This window comes from Poecile atricapillus, chromosome 1 (assembly GCF_030490865.1).
Source record: "Poecile atricapillus isolate bPoeAtr1 chromosome 1, bPoeAtr1.hap1, whole genome shotgun sequence".
In the NCBI taxonomy this organism is placed as follows: Eukaryota; Metazoa; Chordata; class Aves; order Passeriformes; family Paridae; genus Poecile; species Poecile atricapillus.
The window spans coordinates 178,884,906-178,908,341 of record NC_081249.1 but is presented as its reverse complement, the minus strand read 5'-3'; the positions used below and the strand labels follow the sequence as shown (position 1 = coordinate 178,908,341).

General features: G+C 44.2%; 2 protein-coding genes and 1 long non-coding RNA gene across 4 annotated transcripts in view; 2 read left to right on the top strand and 1 right to left on the bottom strand.

The window, feature by feature from the left end:
- Positions 1–6,765, top strand: part of PSMC6 (proteasome 26S subunit, ATPase 6) — an 11,374-nt gene extending 4,609 nt beyond the window's left edge. The window contains exons 7-14 of the mRNA XM_058829242.1: positions 112–199; positions 1,771–1,832; positions 1,914–2,037; positions 2,164–2,225; positions 3,205–3,325; positions 3,416–3,496; positions 5,676–5,747; positions 6,273–6,765. Coding sequence (XP_058685225.1) covers positions 112–199; positions 1,771–1,832; positions 1,914–2,037; positions 2,164–2,225; positions 3,205–3,325; positions 3,416–3,496; positions 5,676–5,747; positions 6,273–6,391 — 729 coding nt within the window. The 3' untranslated portion in view covers positions 6,392–6,765. The remainder of the gene's footprint in view (positions 1–111; positions 200–1,770; positions 1,833–1,913; positions 2,038–2,163; positions 2,226–3,204; positions 3,326–3,415; positions 3,497–5,675; positions 5,748–6,272) is intronic.
- On the bottom strand, positions 6,105–18,107 carry LOC131574648 (uncharacterized). Its single transcript, XR_009276552.1, has 2 exons — positions 10,028–18,107; positions 6,105–6,383 (listed from the first exon to the last, which is right to left on the bottom strand). It is a non-coding gene; the product is annotated as an uncharacterized LOC131574648 (long non-coding RNA).
- STYX (serine/threonine/tyrosine interacting protein) lies at positions 9,145–23,436 on the top strand. 2 transcript variants are annotated; one of them, XM_058829248.1, is made up of 11 exons: positions 9,151–9,440; positions 18,114–18,146; positions 18,903–18,956; positions 19,605–19,702; positions 20,069–20,129; positions 20,915–20,951; positions 21,461–21,500; positions 21,588–21,638; positions 22,101–22,173; positions 22,659–22,752; positions 22,916–23,436. In XM_058829248.1, exons 1-11 carry the CDS (start codon positions 9,384–9,386, stop codon positions 22,987–22,989), a joined length of 672 nt encoding a protein of 223 aa, XP_058685231.1. In that variant the 5' UTR covers positions 9,151–9,383; the 3' UTR covers positions 22,990–23,436. The 2 variants fall into 2 exon arrangements, with proteins under 2 accessions (XP_058685230.1, XP_058685231.1); XM_058829247.1 differs by lacking the exons at positions 22,659–22,752; positions 22,916–23,436 and having other exon boundaries at positions 9,145–9,440; positions 22,101–22,652.

Below are 23,436 nucleotides of genomic sequence, written 5' to 3'. Positions count from 1 at the left end.
CAAAAATGCTGCCAATAAATAAGAATGCAGATACATGAGAAACAGGCTGGCAGGTGCATCACTGACTGTTTTAAAACTCAGAGGCTCAGTTTGTTTTCTGTCCCTTCACAGGTCATTGAGCTGCCACTTACAAACCCAGAATTATTCCAGCGTGTGGGAATTATCCCTCCAAAAGGCTGCCTGCTCTATGGCCCCCCTGGTGAGTCTCAGCAAAGGGCAGTAAGTGTTTGGTTGTTGCTTCCAGACTGTGGCAAGAGCCTTCTTTGTTTCTCCTTCTTTCCATTTTTATTTTTATTTTTTCCTTTTTTCTTTTTCATTTTTCTATTTTCTTTCTTTTTCCTTTTTCTTTTTTTTTCTTTTTTCTCTCTTCTCTCTCCTCTATCTCATCTTTGGTTTTTGCTTTCCCTTTTTCCTTTTTTCCCTTTTCCTTTCCTTTTTTTAATTTTACTTTCTCCTTTTTCTCCCTGTTTCTTTCCCTTTCCTTTTCCCCCTTTCCTTTTCCCCCTTTCCTTTTCCCCCTTTCCTTTTCCCCCTTTCCTTTTCCCCCTTTCCTTTTCCCCCTTTCCTTTCCCCCTTTCCCTTTCCCCCTTTCCCTTTCCCCCTTTCCCTTTCCCCCTCTCCCTTTCCCCCTCTCCCTTTCCCCCTCTCCCTTTCCCCCTCTCCCTTTCCCCCTCTCCCCTTTCCCCCTCTCCCTTTCCCCCTCTCCCTTTCCCCCTCTCCCTTTCCCCCTCTCCCTTTCCCCCTCTCCCTTTCCCCCTCTCCCTTTCCCCCTCTCCCTTTCCCCCTCTCCCTTTCCCCCTCTCCCTTTCCCCCTCTCCCTTTCCCCCTCTCCCTTTCCCCCTCTCCCTTTCCCCCTCTCCCTTTCCCCCTCTCCCTTTCCCCCTCTCCCTTTCCCCCTCTCCCTTTCCCCCTCTCCCTTTCCCCCTCTCCTTTCCCCCTCTCCCTTTCCCCCTCTCCCTTTCCCCCTCTCCCTTTCCCCCTCTCCCTTTCCCCCTCTCCCTTTCCCCCTCTCCCTTTCCCCCTCTCCCTTTCCCCCTCTCCCTTTCCCCCTCTCCCTTTCCCCTTCCCCTTTCCCTTTCCCTTTCCCTTTCCCTTTCCCCTTCCCCCTTTCCCTTTCCCCTTCCCCCTTTCCCTTTCCCCTTCCCCCTTTCCCTTTCCCTTTCCCCCTTTCCCTTTCCCCTTCCCCCTTTCCCTTTCCCCTTTCCCTTTCCCCTTCCCCCTTTCCCTTTCCCCTTCCCCCTTTCCCTTTCCCCTTCCCCCTTTCCCTTTCCCCTTCCCCCTTTCCCTTTCCCCTTCCCCCTTTCCCTTTCCCCTTCCCCCTTTCCCTTTCCCCTTCCCCCTTTCCCTTTCCCCTTCCCCCTTTCCCTTTCCCCTTCCCCCTTTCCCTTTCCCCTTCCCCCTTTCCCTTTCCCCTTCCCCCTTTCCCTTTCCCCTTCCCCCTTTCCCTTTCCCCTTCCCCCTTTCCCTTTCCCCTTCCCCCTTTCCCTTTCCCCTTCCCCCTTTCCCTTTCCCCTTCCCCCTTTCCCTTTCCCCTTCCCCCTTTCCCTTTCCCCTTCCCCCTTTCCCTTTCCCCTTCCCCCTTTCCCTTTCCCCTTCCCCCTTTCCCTTTCCCCTTCCCCCTTTCCCTTTCCCCTTCCCCCTTTCCCTTTCGCCCTTTCCTTTTCACCCTTTCCTTCTTCCCCTTTCCTTTTCCCCCTTTCCTTCTTCCCCTCCTTCCTTCCCTCCAGGCAGTGTTGAGTTAGTAATTAAACAGCTTTATTGTCTGTCCAGGTACAGGAAAAACCCTTTTGGCCAGAGCAGTTGCCAGCCAGCTGGATTGCAACTTCCTCAAGGTGTGTAATGGCAGTGCCCCCACACACATTGGGTCTGTTTGCTCTTCAGTCTCCTCATCCACATCCTCTGTCCTTCCCAAGGTGGTGTCCAGCTCCATTGTGGACAAATACATCGGCGAGAGCGCTCGGCTGATCCGAGAGATGTTCAATTATGCCAGAGATCATCAGCCCTGCATCATTTTCATGGATGAGATCGATGCTATTGGTAAGGCTCATGGCCTGAGGGGTGGCTGGGCTCTCCTTTTAGGGCTGGAGTCGGCTATAAAGCCAATTCCCCCTGATTAAAAGGCAAAAATCAAGCAGCAGAGCTGATGGGTTTGGTGTGCTGCAGGTGGGCGCCGCTTTTCCGAAGGCACATCAGCTGATAGAGAAATTCAGAGGACTCTGATGGAGGTGAGTGTCCAGTTCCTGACTGTGGCCTGAACAGCCACATTAAATAATAATACAGGTGTGATTTGTTACCTGGGATCTGGTTTTGTAGAACCTTTTCTGGGTTAATAATCTCAAACTAGAAGTGAACTAAGTGCTGCTTTCACAAAAGGCAGCTGCACATCCTGGTGACTCAGCCATGAGTTCAGTGTGGAGACAAACTGAATCTTTTAAATTGCTGAAATCATTTGTGATATTTTCTTTTGCTTACTGCTGCTCCCTGCATCTTTGAAGGTTTAGAGAACCCCCCCTTCCTGTCTCTTTTAGTCCCAGAAACACCCAGTCCATAACATTTTTTGGACTGTTCAGCTGGATTTTCAAAGCTAGGAGGAACATTTGTATTTCTTTGTTTCTGTATTAATTGCTTTGATAAACTGGGTTGTGTGAAGAGAATATTAAAACCACTGCTGACAATTAGGAATTCTGAAGCTAATGAGAACCTTCCTTGGCCTGTGTTTGCAAACAGTTTGCCTGGTTCAAAAGAATGTCTGCCTTCCACAGAGAATTAAATCACTGTGATCAAAGAGCAAGTGCTTTGAGTGTTCACAATGAAACGCCCTCCTGTGTGTGGATTAGTATTCCAGAGGCTGTTCTTCAAGTCTAATTGGAATGTCCTGGCCTTGGTGCTCTACAATCCAAATGTGTCAGGCAGCCACTGGCTCCTTTAGTCCTTGCAATATTTTCTTTGTCTCATTGTTTTAGTCAAGTGTTTCACGTTTGAGCTCAGCTTTGCTCAATGTCCTTTTCTCTGGGCAAAGCATTTTCAGTGTCTCTCTTCAGCCCTTCATTGCTTGGGATGGAATATTCAGGGAGCTCAAGGCCTTGTAGGATTTTTTTTTAACTTCAGAGCTTTTCATCTTGATGAAGAATAGTTAGGCAGGAAAACAAATCAGACAGGGAAGATTTGGGGTTGTTTAAAAACCAAAGTTCTGTTCCCTGTTAGTTGTTGAATCAGATGGATGGATTTGACACTCTGCACAGAGTTAAAATGATCATGGCTACCAACAGACCTGACACCCTGGACCCTGCCCTGCTGCGGCCCGGAAGGCTGGATAGAAAAATCCGTGAGTTTCTGCTTCCCAGTGGCTGGAAGGAGGGTGTAATCCACGGGAATTGTGGGTTTCTGTTTTTATTGAAGCTGTAATTCTTCCTAGATATCGATCTACCAAATGAACAAGCCAGATTAGATATTTTGAAGATTCATGCAGGTCCTATCACTAAACACGGTGAGATAGGTAAGTAGGAGTTCCCTGGCTGTCATTCCTGCTGCTGTTTGTAGAGATGGGAACAGGGTGAGTTGTTACAGTGATTCTGACTGTATTCCCACCTTTACACTGCCCACACAGCTTCCCCTCTCAGAATTCTACTTGTTTTATTTTTTAATGCATCCTGATTGAACTGTTAAGTCTTTGAAAAGGAAAACCCAGTATAAACCCTTGGAGCCCAGCTGGAAACTGGAAAATCAACGTGGTTCTCATCAGGCAGTTCGTGTTTCTAATGAAACGGCTGAGTGCAAGTAAAGAGTGTTTTCATTCACCCCTCAATGAAAGAAATAGTGTTAATGAGGAAGCGTGAAAGCAACAATCATTAAAAGTCAGGGAGAAACCTCAGAGTTTGGAGATGGCATAAGCAAAATTGTCTGGTAGTGGCATGGATCGTTCTCTCAGGAGTGTAAGGGGAGAACAATAGGGCAAAATGGGGAAGGTTTATTTAAGGACTGTGTTACTCTGAGCTGCCCAGAGTCCTGCTTTCCCAGTGACTCCTCCCAGCTTTCCTGGAGGAAACTGGGGCTGGGATTTGCCTTTAAATCAGCGCTGGCTGCCTGGGAGTGCAGCAGTGCCCCAGGGCCCCGTGCCACCCCCGCCCCCTCTGTGCTGACAGCAGCGATTCCTGCAGCCCCTGGAGCTGATCCCGGTCACCATCTGGCTGCATCAACAGCTGCAGCTCAGCCCAGGGACAGCAGGAGCGAGCTGGGGGAGGGCCAGGGGTGGGCATTGCTTTTCTTAGCAGCAGTGTTGGCTTAAACCTGCACGTGACTGCAGGCTAAGAGACAGAAGGAGCTCCAAAGCAAATCGTGAGCCTGAGGTAAAGTTCTTGGAGAGAGACTTTTTATGAGGCATGGAGTGGCAGGACAAGGGGGAATGGCTTCCCACTGCCAAAGGGCAGGGATGGATGGGATATTGAGAAGGAATTCCTGATGTGAGGGTGGGCAGGCCTTGGCACAGGGTGCCCAGAGAAGCTGTGGCTGCCCCTGGATCCCTGGAAGTGTCCCAGGCCCAGTTGGATGAGGCCTGGAGCAAGTGGAAGGTGCCCCTGGCCATGGCAGGGCTTGGAAGATGATCCTGAAGGTCTCCTCCAACCCAAACCATTGTAGGATTCTGGGATTCTACTTCATGCTGTTCTCCTGTCTTTGGCACTGGGGTGGAAGAGGCTGGGGTCATTCCTTGTGCCATTCAGCAAGGTGACGTGTCAGGCCCTTGCTAAATTCCTGCATGTGATGTGGAAAGACTGTGATGCTCAGCTTTGATAGCCCAAAAGGAAGGCCTGAATTTAGCAGCAGAGTGAGGTGGAAATTGGATTAAAATCCAAAGATAAGGATTTGCTCAAGTTCCAGCATGAGATTCTCCTGCTTCAATCCTGGTGTCTGCTGAGAACCCTAAACTCACAAACCTTGCACTGTTCAACTTTGTTCATTCTCCTTCCTGATGTTTTTTTAACTTTCCAGTTATGAAAATAATTTTTTATATGACATTCTACTACATGGAATTAAAATACAGCTGAAGATTATCTCTTCTTTAGGAGCTTTTAGATTCTTGAGATAAAAACATTCAGTTCAAATGTTTTGAATTTTATACAGAAGGGAAACTGAAAAGTTTTCCAGGGAGTTGATAATTTTAATGAGCAGCCTTGCAAAAATCAGAACTTGCCGGAGGCTCAAGAGTGGTTTAGAAATTGAATTCCACTGAATTATAACCATGGCCACTCTTTCAGTAAATATATGTGCATAAAATATCAGGCTTAATATATTAAGACACTAAGTGCCTTTATTAGATGGAGTGTTGGAAGTGGAAAGGGACTGATTTATGACCACTTGGAGATAAGTTTTCTGGGTTTTTAAAGCATTTAAATGATAAGAACATTGCTTTGATGGAGCTTTTGCACTTCATGTTGATTGTTGTAACCACAAGTTGGTAACTTAGGGATTTAATTGTATAACATGAGCTTTTGGCTGCCACACATTTCTGTTTTAATGGAAGGGCTGATACAGCTGCTGATTCCAGTTAATTTATCAGCCCAGTGGGTAGCTCTCTGTTTGCACTGAAATCCAAGTTTGGTAGCTGGATCTGTATTTTATTGGCATTCCTAACGGGAAGGGTGATTTATTCCTAACGGGCATTGGTGTTTTATGAACAGATTATGAAGCAATCGTGAAGCTTTCGGATGGCTTCAACGGAGCAGACTTGAGAAACGTCTGTACTGAAGCAGGTAATTCCTTAACTCTTCATTTGGATGTGCTAAATCTTGGATAATGCTGAATCTTGGAGCTGTTCCTCTGTGGATTAAACCCAGGAGCTCAAAAACGTTCTGCTGGAACATTTCACTTGAGCTGATCTGAGCCAGCCACTTGTTGGCTGATCATGATGTGTCCCACTGTCTCATTAGAACCAGATACATTCCAGAAACAGGGATTGTACCCATTTTTCTCCTCTCTGTAGAGAATTCAGGGCTCTTGGTACCTGTCTGCTCAGAGAGTTGATGCTATTTTATGCTTTTTTCACATGGAAATTTGTGCACTTGGGGTTTGCCTGAATGGGCAGGCTGAGTAACACAGTAAATACACACTCAGAGTTCAAACAAGTTTTCTTTTTAGTAATCCCCTGGTTCAGAAAGGAAAATTCCCTCTTGCCAGCATCCAAGACATGGGAAAGCCCACAGTGTAACCTGGATGTGTTTTCATTTGATTTTGAGTGAAACTTCATGTTCTGTCTTGTGTTAAATCCTCCCTCCCAGGGATGTTTGCAATCCGTGCTGATCATGACTTCGTAGTTCAGGAAGATTTCATGAAAGCTGTCAGGAAAGTGGCTGATTCCAAGAAGCTGGAGTCCAAGCTTGACTACAAACCTGTGTAAATTAACCATAGAATTTTTGATTGATTGCACACATCCTACTGGTTTAATGCATAAAACAAGGAGAGAAATAATGTACCTCTTGATTATCATTGTAAGGTGTTTGTGTAGCATGTAGCTAGTAATTTTGGGAATGCTAGTTGCAAGTTGGCTACAGGAGTGTGTTTTCTGTACAATTCTGAAATGCAATGTTCATTACAGCCCAGGCTCAGTAAAAATGTGTGGAGATGTGTTGTTCTCTTAGCAATTATGGTGGGAATTTATAAATGTGCCTGAAGGGATTCACAAACAGAAGTCAGTTCATTTCTTGACTTTTTGTATATCAGTAAACCTCCTTTCCCCAAACAGTTTATGAATAAAATCTGTTTAAATCTGTTTATCCTGGTGGACATTGTGTCTTGCTCTCACAGAGAGGTGAATTTTGTGTCTTCTGAGTTTGAGGAGCAACTTTTCTCTGATGTGAGGATTGGAGTCCTGTGCCTCCTATACCAAACAGAGGCCGCCTGACCCTTGGAGAGAGAATGGACTGGTGGGGTCTGGACAATCCTTTCCATGAAGGAATTTTCCTTAATATCCAATCTAAACCTCCTCTGGCACAGCTTTAGGCCGTTTCCCCTTGTCCTGTCCCTGTTTCCTGGGAGCAGAGCCTCCCCTGGCTGTCCCCTCCTGGCAGGGAGTTGTGCAGAGCCAGAAATTCCCTCTGTTTCCCCTTTTCTCCAGGCTGAGCCCCTTTCCAAGCTCCCTCAGGAATTCTCCAGCCCTTTCCCAGCTCCCTCAGCCTCTCCTGGGGCTCCAGCCCCTTCCCAGCTTTGTTCCCTTCTCTGGACAAGCTCCAGCCCCTCTTTGTCCTTTCCAGCACAGGGGCAGTCACTGCCCTGCTCCTGTGGCCACTCTGTGGCTGGCACAAGCCAGGTGCCTTTGGCCTCTCTGCCCACCTGGGCTCACTCACTTGCTGCTGAATTCTGGAAAGAGGATTTACCTGAGCTGGTGTTTATTTATTTTAAGAAATAAACAAGGTGGTGGTGGTTTTAAGTGCATCTGCTTTATTTTTATTTTTATTTTCCAAGCAGTTCCACCCTGAGGGGTGCACACAGACCCACTGCACTGTGCAGCTCACCTGAATGTTGGACTGGAGCAGCAATGCACTAAATTGCACTTCTGGCTACTTCTAATTATCCTAATTGGATTACTCTGGGCCTGCTCAGCTGACAGGCAAGTACATTAGATTACCTCTTGACTTCCCAGGAAACACACAGCATCTCCCTGGCAATTTTAACAGCTGTGGTTTTATTTCCTTTCCCATCACAGATAAAATAGATGGTGTAAAGTCTAGAATAATTAAAACAGGACAGGCAACAGTATTTCCCTGTTTATATGGCTGTTAAAGGTCTTTCTCCCTGTTGTGGCTGTGTCAGGAGTGTAAAGATGCAAATTTCAGGTTTTGTTTCAACACCCTTTTGAGTGCAGCTCGTACAGGCGGGAACAATGAAATAAAATAACGTGAAATAAAAGTCTATTTTTGAGCAGAAGAGTGATGTGAACAGTGAGCTGAGCCTCTGGCTGAGGGAATGGTTGCTGAAATGTGACTGTTGAAGGTTTCTCAAAGTTTTATTTAGCAAAAACAGCAGAAAGGTGCACTAGAACTAAAAAATGAGACTAAAATTCCAGGGCTAGTATTACCAAAAGGACACTTCCAATTTTATTTAAGCAACCACCCCATTGCCTTTGCTTGCTTTGACTAAGCTTCCCTCAGAAATTCCAGTGACACCAAAAAACAACGGAATGAAAAACTGCAGCTTAAAGTGAAATCTCATAAAATAAATTGGTTTGGGTTGGAAGGGAGCTTAAGGACCAGCCCATTCCAGCCCCCTGCCATGGCAGGGACACCTTCCACTATCCCAGGTTTCTCCAAGCCCTGTCCAGCCTGGCCTTGGACACTTCCAGGGATCCAGGGGTATCCAAAGCTTCTCTGGGCACCCTGTGCCAGGGCCTGCCCACCCTCCCAGGGCAGAATTCCTTCTCAATATCCCATCCATCCCTGCCCTCTGGCACTGGGAAGTCATTCCCTGTGTCCTGTCACTCCATCCCTTGTCTAAAGCTCCTTTTCAGCTCTCCTGGAGTTCTCAGAGCACAGGACCTCAAAAAGCACAAAAGCAGGTTGTTGCCCCAACACTGAGGTGTCTGTGGGCATCACTCCTCCACAAAGAGGAGTTGACTGGAGATCCCAGAGTCATTTAGCTTGGAAAACACCTCTGGGATCATCGAGTCCAACCTCGACTGTTCCCCAGCTTGTCCCAAGCCCAGAGCACCGAGGCCACGTCCAGGCGGGGACACCTCCAGGGCTGGGGACTCCACCACCGCCCTGGGCAGCCCAGAGATGACCCGCTTGGCGCTGCCAGCTAAAATGTGAGGCAGCATTTCACAGAAAGCGTGAGCGTCATTCCCACGGGCGATAAAGCCAAGATGGAAGCGGGTGTGTGAGGAGAAGGAGCCCTCGGGAATGTCAGAGGACGGCACAGGGAGCGATAATGGCCGCGCCATGGCGGGAGCGCGCCCGAGCCGGGCCCTGCTCACCGTTAACAGGCGAAGCGCCCGTTACCGAAACTTTGGGGTGAATTAGCCTGAATTTGGGCTCGCGACTTCATTAAACGAACCGCGGCGGCAGCTGCCCGCGAGAGGAGGGCAGAGCGCTGAGGGCGGAGCGGGGCGGGGGCCGGGGGAGCGGGGCCCGGGGGCGGGCGGGAGGCTGGGAGGAGGAGGAGGAGGAAGAGGGGGCGGAGGAAGAGGTGGGAAGAGGAGGAGGAGGAGGAGGGAAGAAGAGGCGGCAGCAGCAGCAGCAGCAGCATGGCGGCCGGGCGCGAGCGGCTGAGCGCGCCGCCGCCGCCTCCTCCTCCGCCGCCTCCATCTCCTGCCGCTCCCGAGCCGGAGCCCGCGGCCCCGCTGCCCAAATAGCCGCCCTGCCCCGGGTCCTGCCCCGCCCGGACAGCGCCCGGCCATGGAGCTCGCCAAGCCGGCCTTCCCCGCGCTGCCGCAGGCCAAAGAGGACTCTGAGGTGAGCGGGAGCTCCGGTCCCGGCCCCCCTCACATGCCCGGCCCGCGGCCCCGCCGGGGCTTCCCCTCACAGCCCTGCCCGCCCTGCGGTGTCTCCCGCGCCCTTTCCTGTGGGATCCCCGCTGGGATCCATCGCAGGCCGCGGGTCCGCGTCCCGCCCTGTGCTGGTGACACCCCATGCGACCACCGACCGCATCCTCCTTCCCCTGGTCGCTGCCGGGCTCTGGGGGCTCTATGGCCGTCGCAGACCCCCGGCCCTCCGGCATCTGCCCTCCCCGGTGCCTCCGGCCTGGAAGTCTCCCACTATCCCAGGCTGCTCCAAGCCCCTGTCCAACATGGCCTTGAGCGCTTCCAGGGATGGGGCAGCCACAGCTGCTCTGGGCAGTCTCGCCACCCTTAAATTCAGGGAACGGATCCCCTCTCTTCATCTCCTTTGGCTTTTGCCCACCCATAGCGGCCCCCACTCTATTTTATGTCCTCTTTTCTGCGTTCCGTGTGTCACAGCCTGGCTGTTCCCCGCCCTTTCGCTCCCCCTGCGTGTCCCCCTGCCTTTGTGAGGCCCCGAGCCGTGTCCCTGTGCCGCTGTACCTGCGTGTCCCTGTCGAGCTCTCGGTGCCTTCCTTCTCCCCAACCCTCCACAGGCGATCCGGCGCTCGGGTGAGTCCATCGGGGAGGTATTTTCACGGTGTTCCAGAGCCAGGACTTCTCTGCGGACGAGGACAGGTGGCAATGTGCGCTCAGACTGAGCTGTGCGCTGTCACAGGAGCCGGGGCAGCGCGGTGTCTGATTTCTGAACTTGGCTGAACTCCCCGGCGCTGACCCTGGACGCTGCTCGTTTGTTTTTGTGTGTCACAAACCCTCCCCCGAGTGTCCCCCCCGCCGGACTTTGGTGGCCGCAGATATTTAATTTGAAATGTCACAGCTTTCGTGAGGGAAGCTGAGTGTCTGAGCTCTTCAGACGTCTGCAGATTGTCATGCATTTTCTAAACATCAGCATTTATTTCTGTTTGAACAGCATTGCTTAATGCTGTTATGGTGCTAAATTACCTGAAATATGGGAGTGACTCTTTTTGTTCTGTTTTTGTTGTTAGGAGTTAATATTCCCCATCGTTTCAGAGCTCTGGAGGTGTTGCAAGTCATTTAGTTGTTCTCACAAAGCTGTAATCACTTTGTATCTCAGCACAAATCATCTACCACCCTGTGAGGTTTATAATTTGTTTGTTTTAAAATATCTTTTCTTCCTGGAGAAACAAATTGTGTTATCCACATTTTTGTCTGAGAATGGTTAACTAAATTAGCCTGGGTGGCTTTTCATCTAAAATGGCTAAAGAGGAATGTGGGGTTAAAATAAAAATGAAACCAGAGCTCACTGCCAGTCTAACAACTCTTAACTGATGGAAACTGAGATTGTAATATAGTGTCTTTCAGAGTAGCTTTTATTTTGGGCTTTTTTTGTGGGCTAGCTCTAAATAATATGATGTGTAATGTGTTAGAACTTTACATAGTGGGGGTTTTCAAGAACTGATTCTAAAAACTGTAAGAATTTCTTTTCAATATGCTACATTTGTGTCTGACTCGATCTAAATACAAGATCATGTAAATAAATTCCAAGCTCTGAATACAAGATGATAAATAGTTGGAGTATGTGGGGGAAAAAGGAAAGTGGAAGCCAGTGGTGAATGTCAAAAGTTCTTGTGGAGGTAACTTGTTAAAAGCAAAGTGTAGGAGACTTAAGCCCAGTTCTTATGACAGTGCTTTGAAAAAGCAAACTGAGGAAGCTAAAATCATTCTGCCCACAAAATCTAGATTTTCCTGGAAAGCAGAAGATCCATTCTTGTGCATTGCAGCGAGGAGGCTCTTGAGTGAGGGGTAATCCCTAATATTTCAGGAAGTTGGCGATGGATGGTTTAATGCTGGCTTGGCAGATTTGATTTCAAGATACTGGGAAAGGGAGGAGGGAGAACTTGGGGAATCCCTGGCTGACTTCCTGCTGCTCAAAAGTGCAGCTTTGTCACTTCTTTAACTCAGCCCAAGTGCCACCCCCAGCTCCCTTCTCACAGCTGACACTCGTAACCATGTCACAGCTTTAATAATAATTAAAAATAAAGCCAAATCACTGGTTGGCTGCACAACATCCCATTCCTTCCTGGCACAGGAGAAGTGTTGAGGGGAGAGAGCAGTCTGGATTGACTAGGGCAGGCTGCAGGGATGTGCTCTGGATAAATAGGTCACTTTTCCAGCCTGGATGTTGTTTGCCCTGTCCCTAATCCATAGTGTGGTGGTTGAGATTGCTGGATTTTTAAACCTCCTGGCTGTTCATACTTTTGGGAGCTTGGGAAATGCTGGAAAACCTGGAACTCGTCATTCTGGCAAAGCTTTTCTGGTTTATACTGGGAATGTTTGTGAACTGTGTGTTCTTTTACAGTCTGGTGATAGTGAATATCTCAGTTTTATGAGTAATACTGATTAGATGTGATGTGGAACCATTTCTAAGCTTAGATTTTTATATTATTTTTTCCTAAAATCAGCACATTTTCCAAGGTCAGGTCTCAAACTTTCTTAAATTTGAGAGGTTCTGTGTTACATGTTTATACTGGGAGGAAAAAATATGGCTAAAAACCCATTAAAAAGGGGCAGGTTAATAACAATTAGTACATGTTGGCTTATTAATACTGAGATATCTTGGTACTTCTGGTAAGAAGGTCAGTAAGGACTGGAATAATTGAAGGAATTTAATAGAAATTAGTTTCCCATTAAATTTTCAACGAAAAACAAAATAACTAGGATATATATAATGAGAACACAGCAACAATTACCAGTTTATTTCTTTGTTAAAACATATTTGCTTGAAATCAGGCTGAGCAAACCAAGTATTCATGATGTACTTAGAATTTTTTTAGGACTCTCCATGGGTTTTGTAATTAAATTAGCAGCCTATTGACGAAGCAGACATATCTGCCTTTTTATTATGCATAAAAGCTGAGTTCTTTTTAGCACATGGGGTTTTTCTTAAAAAGAAATTTACATTTTTGACAGCTATATTTAGTCTGAAATGCTAATGTATTTCTGCCTGCTTTTTTTAACTATGAAGTGATGCAGCCCATCTAAAGGTGGAACAAATCTATTAAACTTTTTTTTACTCTCACTTTTGATAGGCAACACAAATAAACCCCTTAAAACACAGCTTTTTCCCTCCTCTGCAGACTCTTTAAAGTAAGTAGGAAGCCTGTATCATTAGAATTATTTTACCTGCCCACATAATAGAGCCCAAAAAATGGAGAACAAATGCTGTGTTGTGCTGGGAAATGTAAATCAGGTGACAGATTTTGATCACAACTCTGTGGGATACTATCAGACTGCTTTGCATAAATCAGAAAAGTGCTCTGTGGCAGCTGAAGTTCAGCAGTCTCTCAGTCCTGATTAATTTGTGCCTCCCATCCAGGCTCAGCAGAGCAGTTTGTAGAATTTGGGAATTAAAGCATGTTTGGGGTTTTTTAGCTAAACGAGGACTGTCTCAGTATAGCCCAAGTCATGAATTAAAAAAAGGAGGGGCATGAAAAAGGCCATTCCTGCACCATTATAAACAATTCTGATAATCTGTGTGAGTGTGGCACTCCAGGCACTTGGCTTTGTGCTTCCTGATAGCTGAAGGATTCTGCCTCCACTGCTTTATTTCCAATTTTATTGGAAAAAAAAAAAAAAAAAGTCTGATGAAAGTTTTTATCAGTGCTGCTGATCCTGTGTGCTGATGGTATTTCATGAGGTGTCTTTAGGACCAGTGTCAGAGAATGAGACAAATAGGAATTGTTTTGTTTCTACTTTCCATTTCTACTTTTCCTTTAGTTTGACCTTTTATCCTTTTTCTGTGGCTTGTGTTTCTCTCTGCTAAAATAACATTTCTTTCCCTGTTGTCCTTCATTCCTTCCTTCCTCCGTGTGCTTGGTCATCCCCACCTGCTGTTATTCCTCTTCTCCACCTTCCTGCTTTTGTATTCCTTTGTATTTTCAATAGCAAAAATGTCTCTGGTGGTGCCTTTCCGCTGTCTGAGTGCTCTTGACAGACACACAGAATTCCCTGTAAAACTCTTCCATCCCTGCATTGTTTCCTGAGTGTGGTGGCCATGGGATGGGACAGCTGTGCAGGGTGACAATGTCACCTCCCCCTTTCTCCTGCCCCTTTCTCCAGCCCTCAGCCACTTTTGGGATAGCAGCACTGTCCAAACATTCCTTAAGCTCTGCTCATGTTAGTGCCACGCTCACGCCTTCAGGGAGTTAAAAGATTTGGTTTAATTTTGTGTATTTTATATACTTGGACCACGATTTTTATCTAGGGAAAAAAAATTATATATTTGGGCCTGCCATCATCAGGTTGTTTTAGGTCCCTTCCAACTGAAATAATTCTATTTGTATAGTAACCCCCATGTTTTTATTATAACTGTCCAAGAATAGGAAGCATGACTGAAACTGAAGACACAACCTTTCACTTCACTCCTGTTTGTAGCTAATTTTGAGGCTCTTAAGTACCACGTTTCACAGTGATAGATGTGACAGGTTTTGGTGATACTCAAATATTTTCCTTGAATATTCTTTCAGTGCCTCATTTAGTTTGTCTGCTTTCTTATTAAAATGTGGCAAGTGAGCGTGCTCTGCTACTGCTTTACTATTTCAAGATTTCTTTTGCAGTCGTTCCATTTTACAAATACCGATTTTGATTCTTGTGCAGGTCCTTGATGATAACATCCCTCCCTCTCCTCCACTTTGTTGGGCTATGTAAAATACCGTGTAAAACGCTCTCAAACCCAAGGTGTGATCTCATTTCATCGTGTGAATGACACTTAAAGCTGCCAGGAATTAAACCTTTGTGTGGAGGTGATTGTTGTGGGAGCAGGACCCAGCCACAATCCAAGCTGCAGCCTGGGCAGGGGGATGATGGTGCTGCTGGCAGTCGATGCAATCCTGTCCTCTGAGTGCTCTGATAGAACAGGGCCAGGCTGCAATTTGAATTTCCTGTGCAATTCTTAAAGGCAGAGGCAGGAGCTCGCTTGGCCAGAGCAGAGGCAGGAACTGGAGCAGGTCAGAGCCCCTGGCTGGCGCTGCCGTAACAGTTTCTGCTGCTCCAACTTCACAACTTGTAGCAGGTTTGGAGAAGAAGCTCGGAGTGTTAGAGGGAAACAGCTTCAGGCAAGAGGATTCTGACAGCCCTGGATTTTTGAGGTGCTGAATCCATCCTGCAGGAGTCCTGCTGGGATGAACTGTGACATGAAGAGAAATCTGTGTGGAGAGGGAAGTGATGCTATAAATCAACAACAAAAAGGCTGTCTGGGAGTTGGGAGAGGGTTGGACACCTGGAGTGGTCAGGGAGGATTTACTGGGAGCTGTGTGCAGCTTTTCCAAAGGATCTGAGTGATGGTCTGGGAGGCAGGAAGAGTCATTGTAGGGGATGGGTGATGCTGAGCAGGTGAAAAGCAGCAGTGAAAATCTAGAAGAGGTTTCCTGATGTCATCTCCTCTAACTACTAATTGGATTTCTTTTCCTGGTGGTTTTTGCGCCATCTCTGGGAGCTGCTCCCTTCACCTGGGCCAGCCTGTGGCTTGCAGGCTCTATTAATTATAGAGGAGGAGTTGAACCATCCTAACTGGGCTTGCTTTTCAGCCAGAGCTGAGCTTTGACAAAGACTGGGGCTGCACCTTTTATGTGTGAAAATCAGATGGGTCTGCAGACTTCAGCTGTCAGTGAGGGACCAGTTAAACTGTGTCACGTGGATCCATTTCACTGCATTCCTTCTGGAGAGGCATATGCAGCTTGGCTGTTGTGTTTAAAAACCACATTCTTTGCTTTGGTACAGAGTCTCAATGTCAGGGCTGGTAAACTAATTTAAAAAATCATAATATAATTTTTTTAGATTAAGTCCTAGACAAGATCACTCTTACAAAAAAAACTTCATGTCACTTTTTGCCATTAAACTGTTCTAAGGAAGAACAGGTGTTGGTGTGGCAAAATATGAACAAAATAACCCAAACTGCTGGCAGAGCTGCTTGTGATGTAGTTTGGATATTGGATACCACAAAGCTTTTTGTAGTGTGGACAAGTCTTACCTATTAATTCATATTTTCCATTTATTTCAGCTGGAGATTGGCTGTGGATGGGGAAGGGAGGGTCTTTGAAATGTGCTTTATTTCCCCTTCTGCATGTTTGAGGAGATCTGTCAGAAGGGAGTGGTTCATCTTAAAAACTTTGGAGTTCTAGGGATTATTTTTTTCACTCCATCTCTTTGATGTCTTGCAAGTATTGATGAGTGAGACTTCCAGTGAGTTGTCACTTGTTCTGGAGAACCTCCCAAATCCTTGGCAGCAAGGAATGCTGTTCTTCCCTCCACCTCTGGCATCACCCTTTGTTTTCTTAGCAAAATTCTTGCATTTGATCTGATCAAAAGAGAAGCTTTCAGTTGTTATTTGCCTGCTGGGTGCTCCAGACAGTGTGGAAAACCTGGCTGATAAATATATTCCTTAAAATGGGACCTGTGCTTGGCTTCAGTCTCCATTAATAGATTGGGTTTTTTTACATAACTTTGCATAACATTTGAATAATCTGGCATTGTTGGTTTTGAAAGCCTTGAAGAGATGTCAGCAGTCACCAAAATCACTCTTTCAGTAGTTTGTGTACTTGTCTCAGATTAAATGTTTTCCTTAAACACTGTCTTTCAGAGAGTTATTTTGCTAAATCCCATTGGAAACTGTTCCTTTTTGGCTTCTTGGAGGGTGCTGAGGACCAATGTCTGGGGCCTGTAGTGATATTTTTTTTCTTGTTCAGAACATCTGTGCTGTCTCTTGGGATTTGGTTCCCTTTGGACTTGCATTGCTCAGTTCTTACCTATTTATTTTGCACAGTTTACAGCTATTTGAGCTAAAAAATTCCTGCCTCTGAAAGGAATATTTGCAATGTGTTGTTAATCCAAAATAGTGATGAGTTTGTGTTTTCATTGTGCTCCAGATTAAGATTTCTAAATTCTACAAACAGTAATAAACCCAGTAAAGTACTTTCATATTCCTAGAGCACAGCCTAAGCTTTTCAGTGTTTATTGCTCTTAGGCTTGGTTTTGAACTTGGACAATCCTGGGGTTTTCTGGCTTTTAGAGGGGTGAATGTTGCTTTTGTGTACAGAGCAAGCCAGCAGCCTTGTGCTGAACCCTCTCAGGCCACCCTTCAAAGGATACAGTTCTGTAAATATCATCCTTTTGTCACAGCATTTCTCCTTTCTACTTCCAGGAGTTTATTATTCCAGCTGGAACATGCAGAAGTAATTTAGCTACTTGTGTGTCTTCAGCAAAGCCCATTTCAGTGCATTTTATTTCCCTGTTTGTGCTGCCACTTTAGGTGCTATCCAAAGGATTGTCTGGATTGGCTTAATGTTTGTTTGCTTTCTTTTCCAGAATAACTTTACTGATACCAAAATCCTTCTTAATTCCACTACCAAGAGCTGGAAAATCCTCCCTGTGCACTGTGGGGGTGTCTGAGGGAAGCACAGGATTTTTGTTGTGTTGGTAAAAAGAGGTTTAATGTGAAATTAATGCTACTGGGACAAGTGTAGGTGCTGAGGTTAACAGTGCTGCAATTTAAGGAATTCTTCCTGCTGTAATCTCACCCTCCCTTCCCAGCTGGAATATTTGGAGTTTAACTTCCCCATTCTTTTGAGGACATCAGAACATAGGGGAAGTTTTTTTCTTAGCTGCTGGTGTGTGTGTGAATCAAACAACAGAGTTATGTAAATAAATGTATGCAGCCCATTGGATATATTTGACTATTCCCTTTTTTTTATTTTACCTCCAGATGGTAACTGGGATCTCAGCTCCAACTCCTTCATGTGTGAGGGTCAAGGAATGAGTAAGAGCCTGTTAATAGAGGCCAGTGGGAGTTGTAGGGAAGGAAAGACAGGAATAGTCTCTGCCTGAGCAGTTTTCTGCTCTGCTTTGGCAGAGCTCACAATGGAGCAGAGGATGGAAGTGTTGATCCTGGCGTTTGCTCTGGGCAGTTCTGGTGGTGATTGGGAGCTGAACCCTCCCAGTCCTGGGGGTCTGGGCTTCTGTGGAAGGGGGTGTTGGGCTGAAAATGTCCAGCAGGATCATGGACACAGGAGTTTTATTTACTGGGTGGGATGGGGAATAGTGGAGACTCACTCATGGCTTGCTGTCATCACAAATTTCTGGAATTGTTGCAGTTGAATCCTGACTGTTCAGTCAGAGTGGGTTGGGTGAGGCAGTGTGGATTTTAAGGGAGTTACCTGCTCCACTTGTTATCTTCTGTTACTTCAGTGGCTGCAGGAATGCATCAGCCAAAGGAATTCTTCTCTGACCAGTACTGAATGTTCTAAAGCTTTTTTTCCTTTCTCTTTCCCCCCTCACTTCAGAGTTTCTCAGTAGAAAGCTGAGGTGTGGATGTACAGCTGATAAGGACCTTTGCCAGCCTTAAAGATTCTTTGTAGAATACTCAAGGTTTCTTCACATTAACTTTCCAAATAGTTTTCCTTGCACTTGGGTGGTGCTGGCATCCATGTAGAAAGGTAGCAGGGAGCTTGTACAGAACTTGTGATTATTTTCTATAAAATGCATGTACACATCTCTGCCTGAATGTTTTTCTCTGTGGTGTATATATAATTTTTTTTATTTTTTTATTTTTAAGGATTGGACCTATCCCATGAGGAGAGAGATGCAGGTAGGACACTTTTATTTAGTATTAGTTAGAAAAACCCATGGAGCATTTAATGGGGAGAAAAAAGAGCTGGTATCAAAATCAGTCTTCACCTGTAAAGTGTCAGGCAGCACCATGGGAGACAGAATTAATTAGTTAATTAAGGTGAGGATTTCCCAGCTTGGAATATATGTGTGTTTGCATCTCTGTGCAGGTACTAAAACAGAAATTCTCCAAATATCACATTTTTGTCTTTCTGAATGATTTTAGATGATTACTAAAAATGTATCAGAGCTTTGCCTTCTACCTTAAACTTGGAAGCGTTCTCCAGTGGGACAGACAATTAAAATTTTCCTACCATGGTGTCCATTTTAACCATAAACGGTTAAAAACTGATATTTTCCCACTGCTAGGTCAAAGCTTGAAGAATTTCCATGTGTGTATCTCTTTACTTGAGAGCAATTTGGAGTTAATTACAAGACAGGATTATAAACCACGTTTGAGGGTTATAAACCACTTGATCTGGGGCTGGGTGAGATTCAGGAATCAACTTGGAACTTAGTCCAGACCAAGGACTTTGTTCCTGCTCCAAAACAAGATCTCCAGCACCAAGATCATGTTTCTTTTATCCTGCCAAACCATTTTTTTTTCCTTGTCCTGCTATAAATGACATTGATTACACATTTCAGTAATATGTAAATTATTTGTGTCTGAGTGAAATGTGTTATTTCAAATCATTTGGAGTTGGTATTAAATGTCTGTTCTTCTCCTGCCTCCTAGGAAATCTTACCTGGGTTATTTTTAGGCCCATATTCTTCAGCTATGAAAAGCAAGGTATGATTTTCAGAATATTCTCTCACAGGGAAGCTTTGCTGTGGTGATTTGATTTGTTACTGTGGAGATCTGCTCGAGTGTATCTATAGAGGTGCTGGAACGTGAAAAATGCCAGAGTGGAAGGAATATGTGGTGCATTTGTGGGATGGTCTGAGCTATTTGTATTAAAATTGAGTCTTGAATATAATTTTTTTAAAAAAGTTAAACCATTTGAGATACTTTATCCATTCCTATTTCCTTTGCTAAAGCATTGCAAGACAAATAGAACTGGTCACTTGCACATAGACATGAAAACAAGGAAAATTAAATCTACAGTAGAGTCAAGCACTGCTCAGGCACAGCTTGGCTTTGCAAATTTGCCTCATGGTTGAAATGATCTTATTTTCATGGTCTGATTTCAGCAAGAATCCAGTGCTGGCTGCAAATTCCTCCCTTATTTAGGGACTTGAAATTTTTGAAAGGTGGGGAGAGACAAACAAGTTCATTGAACACCTTCTTTTATTGCCATTTTTCCTTTTGAATTCTCGAAAACCAGCTCAGAATTTCCTTGCTGTAGTCCTATTTTGTATTTAAGCACAGCTTTTCTTTTTATTACTGTCTAATAGATGATGTATAATTTTAAAAAGATATTTTTTTCTTTCTCCACAGCTACCTATACTCCAGAAACATGGAATAACCCATGTAATATGCATACGGCAAAACATTGAAGCAAATTTTATTAAACCAAACTTCCAGCAGTTATTTAGGTGAGAAATGATCAAGATTCTTTTATTTTCCTTCTGCTCTTTCCAAATATTTTCACATTGTCAGAATTATTTGAAAAATGTGCTGAGGTGCAGAAAGACTTTAAATCCAAACCATGAATTTTTATTCATCCTGAAGGAGTTTGTAAATTAGAATTATCCATAGTTGGCAGTAACTGTTTTCAGTTTGAGGTGGAATCTGTCAGGGGGTCCTTTCCTCACAAGATTCTTGGTTGAATTTCTGGAGTTTAGAGCAGGAATTAAAGCCAGGGGGTTGTGCTGGGTTCCTCCTGCAGTGGAGGGGTTGTAGCAGCTCCCAGGAGCAGCAACTCCTTGGTGTTGTGTACTCACAGGAAATTCTCATTGCAGGTATTTAGTCTTGGATATTGCAGATAATCCAGTGGAGAATATAATCCGATTTTTCCCTATGGTGAGTAGATGGATTGGGAAGGGAATTGCCCAAGAGTTTCCTGAATTTACAGATTCCACTTTGACATTTGGGATTCTCAGCCTGAGGCACCTGGAAGTGCTGCCAGCTCTTGACTTTATTATTGACACTTTAATAAGTGCAATTAACTCCTTTTTACAAGTATGGAAACAGGTGGAGTTGTAAGAGCTGCTTCTTTTTATGGTATTAAAAAAAAAGAAATAAAAATTAAAAAAGACTAGCCTCAAAACAGATTTGGTTATCAGGGAATTTTGGGGCCCCTTGACCTGGGGGAAACTTCTATTTGAGCCCAAGAATATTTACATTTCTTGCATCAAATTCAAAATATTAACTAAGTTTTATAGTGTCTTAAAACATATTTGCTGCAGAGGAATTAAAAAGTAACTTGTAAATTAAACAATGCTCATTATTGGAACAAACCCCTGGTTTTGAACTGTGGGTTTGTATATTTATTTTAATTCAATTTGCAACTGAACAAAAGGATTTTGTTCCTTCTTCCACCAAAAAAACCCAGCAGAGCCTTCAGTGGTTTTGTACTGACAATTTTAAGGATAATTAAAAAAAAAAGAAAATAAATTTATATATTAAATTTACTTATTAAAAGAAATACATATGTCCAGTTGAAGTGAGGTTTAAGTCTACATAAAGTGCATTATTGTCACTGTAAATAAAGACTGATATAAAAATTATACCAAATTTAGAAGTTATTACTACTTGCACTTAAAATAATCTGAAAGTTTGAGTCTTGTATTTTTTTTTCTTTTCAGACTAAAGAATTTATTGATGGAAGTTTACAAAGTGGAGGTAAAATTAAATTATTTTTTCCCTCATTTATTAAGGTATTGTTAAAGCCTAAAAACAAACTTAGGGGTGTGTTTTAGAGGCTCTCAAATACGAGCTTTTCTTAAACTTGGGGGGTTTATTATGCTTGATTTGAACTCCATTAGACAAATTCAGAGTAATTGTTCTTTCCTTTTGCCTCTAACTGGAAAATCAACCTCTGGGGTTTGGGGTTTTTTCACTTGAAACACAGCTGAGTTCTGTGTATGAAGTTTTCTTGTCCCCCTATCTAATGCAGGAGCTGAAATCTGCATTCTGTCACTCAGAATCCTCCCAGGAGCAGGAATCCCAGCTCCTGTATCCCAAAGGACAGATATTCCAGAAATTCAGGGTCAAGGAAGACAACACCTGTTTTTCTTGGATGTGCCTTGCTGCTGCCTGGTTCTTCATAACATGGGAAAACCACACTTCAAAGAATTTTATTCAATTTATACAAATATGGTTAATTTTGGTTGTTTTTTTTATCTTCTCAGGAAAAGTTCTTGTCCATGGGAACGCAGGGATTTCTAGAAGGTAGGAAATGATCCATCCTGATACGAATATTTTTAAACAATTAAAAGATATTTTACTTATTTATTTGTTTGGGTTTTATTTTTCCAGTGCTGCCTTAGTTATTGCATACATAATGGAAACATTTGGGGTGAAGTACAGGTAAGAAGAGCTATTCAGGTTTTAATTCAGGTGGTGTGAGTGAATAATGATTTTGGAGGGAAGAGAAACTGTTGTGTTTTCACTCAGTCTCAGTGCCTTACCTAAGACTTTACCAGGGGCTGGAATAATAAAATTATTCCATTTTACTTCACTGCAGTTGTGTTTACACACTTTTTTTTTTTAAGAATTAGGGCACCAGCCTCTATCCATGGATAAAACCTTGGGAGAGGCCCCAGGGGCTGTTCTGAGCCTGTGTTGAACAGGAAAATGAGATGAGCATCGGGGTGGGCAAACAGAATTGTACAACTGCTGCTTCCTGCTTTGGCCAAGCAATTGCAGTTGTAAAAACCAGCTCTGGGCAGAGTTTAGAGGTTCTGAAGAACTGATAATCTGAAGGAAGACTCAAACTGACACTGAGACTTTTATGTATTTTTCACTGAAGTGTTTTCTCCTCTTTTTAAGGGATGCATTTACTTATGTCCAAGAAAGAAGATTCTGTATTAATCCTAATGCTGGATTTGTCCATCAACTTCAGGTGACTTTTTTTTTATTCCTAATCATAACTGAAAAGCCATTTAATGAATCATCTTCCTGCCAAACAGACATTTATACTAATATGCTTCAAGGAAATGTCAGGAGCAGGAGTAAAGCTTGGGAGGAAGATGAGTGGGCACCTCAGTTCCTCAGACTGAAGCTTTGGACAAAGCAAATCCAGGAATGGAGGAGAAATAAAAATTCTGATTTGTGCAGTGATTAAGAGGCTCTGAAATGTCTTCTTTGGTGTTGAAGGAGCTGCAGAGGAAATGTTGTTTGTTCCTTAAATCCATTTCTTTAGTCATCCTTGAACTTTTCTTTTCCTCTGACTTCCTGATGGTTTTTGTCATTCATGTCAAAGCAACAGAGAATTCTCCTCCTCCCAAATCTGTGCCTGAATATGAGATATTCTCTGAATTAGCCCTGCTCATCCTTACAAAGCTTTATGCCAAAGTAATTCCAATCAACATTTTTGGACCTTTCCAGGAATATGAAGCCATCTATCTAGCAAAATTAACCATCCAGATGATGTCACCTCTGCAGCTGGAGAGATCCCTCTCAGTCCCACCTGGCAGCACAGGTGAGAAGCTTCTCCTACCGGGGCTGTGAGGTGATTTTTAAGCAAACCTTTAGCAGCAGAATCCCAAACTCTTTGGTGTTCAAGCCTCTTAGTTTAAACTTTAATGTGAAGTGTTTAAATATCCTGGTTTCCCATGGCTGAAGTTCCCTCTTGCCTGCTGCAGGGAGTTTGAAGCGGATGCACGAGGAGGATGAAGACCTTGGCACCATGCAGGTGGCAGCAGCACAGAACGGGTGATGGCTGAGGACAAGCGCTGGTTGTAGTGAGAATTCCTGCCAAGAAAGGTGAAGGAAACTAGGGGAAAAACAAAAAACAAAACACAAATTAATGCAAAACAATGAACACACATAGCTTCTTTTCAATTACATGTTGCTTTCAGATGTAAATCTGCCTCTGCAACACACTAAGCATCATTTTTAAGATGTTGGACTTCTTGAATGAATAGATGGCACTGATTGTTTTACTCCTTTTTTACACTTTACAGTTTTATTCTAAACCAAGATTTTTGGACTTGCAAAGAGGTATTATTGCAATAATGCACTTTTCATACTTGAAATTTCTTTATTTGTATGATATAAAGTTATTACTTTAAACAAAATGCAAGCGGGGGGGGATTTGTTTATAAAGTTATTTGTGTAATTTATAACGAGAGACTTTAGTAAAGAAAAAGTTTGCTAAAATTCA

What these genes read in the sequence shown, in the direction of transcription:
- STYX (XM_058829247.1), top strand. Translation starts at nt 9,384, where the DNA reads ATGGAGCTCGCCAAGCCGGCCTTCCCCGCGCTGCCGCAGGCCAAAGAG. An exon ending in AACTTCCAGCAGTTATTTAG is followed by an intron (nt 19,703 to 20,068) that starts GTGAGAAATGAT and finishes TTCTCATTGCAG; the next exon opens with GTATTTAGTCTTGGATATTG. An exon ending in AACGCAGGGATTTCTAGAAG is followed by an intron (nt 21,501 to 21,587) that starts GTAGGAAATGAT and finishes TTATTTTTCCAG; the next exon opens with TGCTGCCTTAGTTATTGCAT.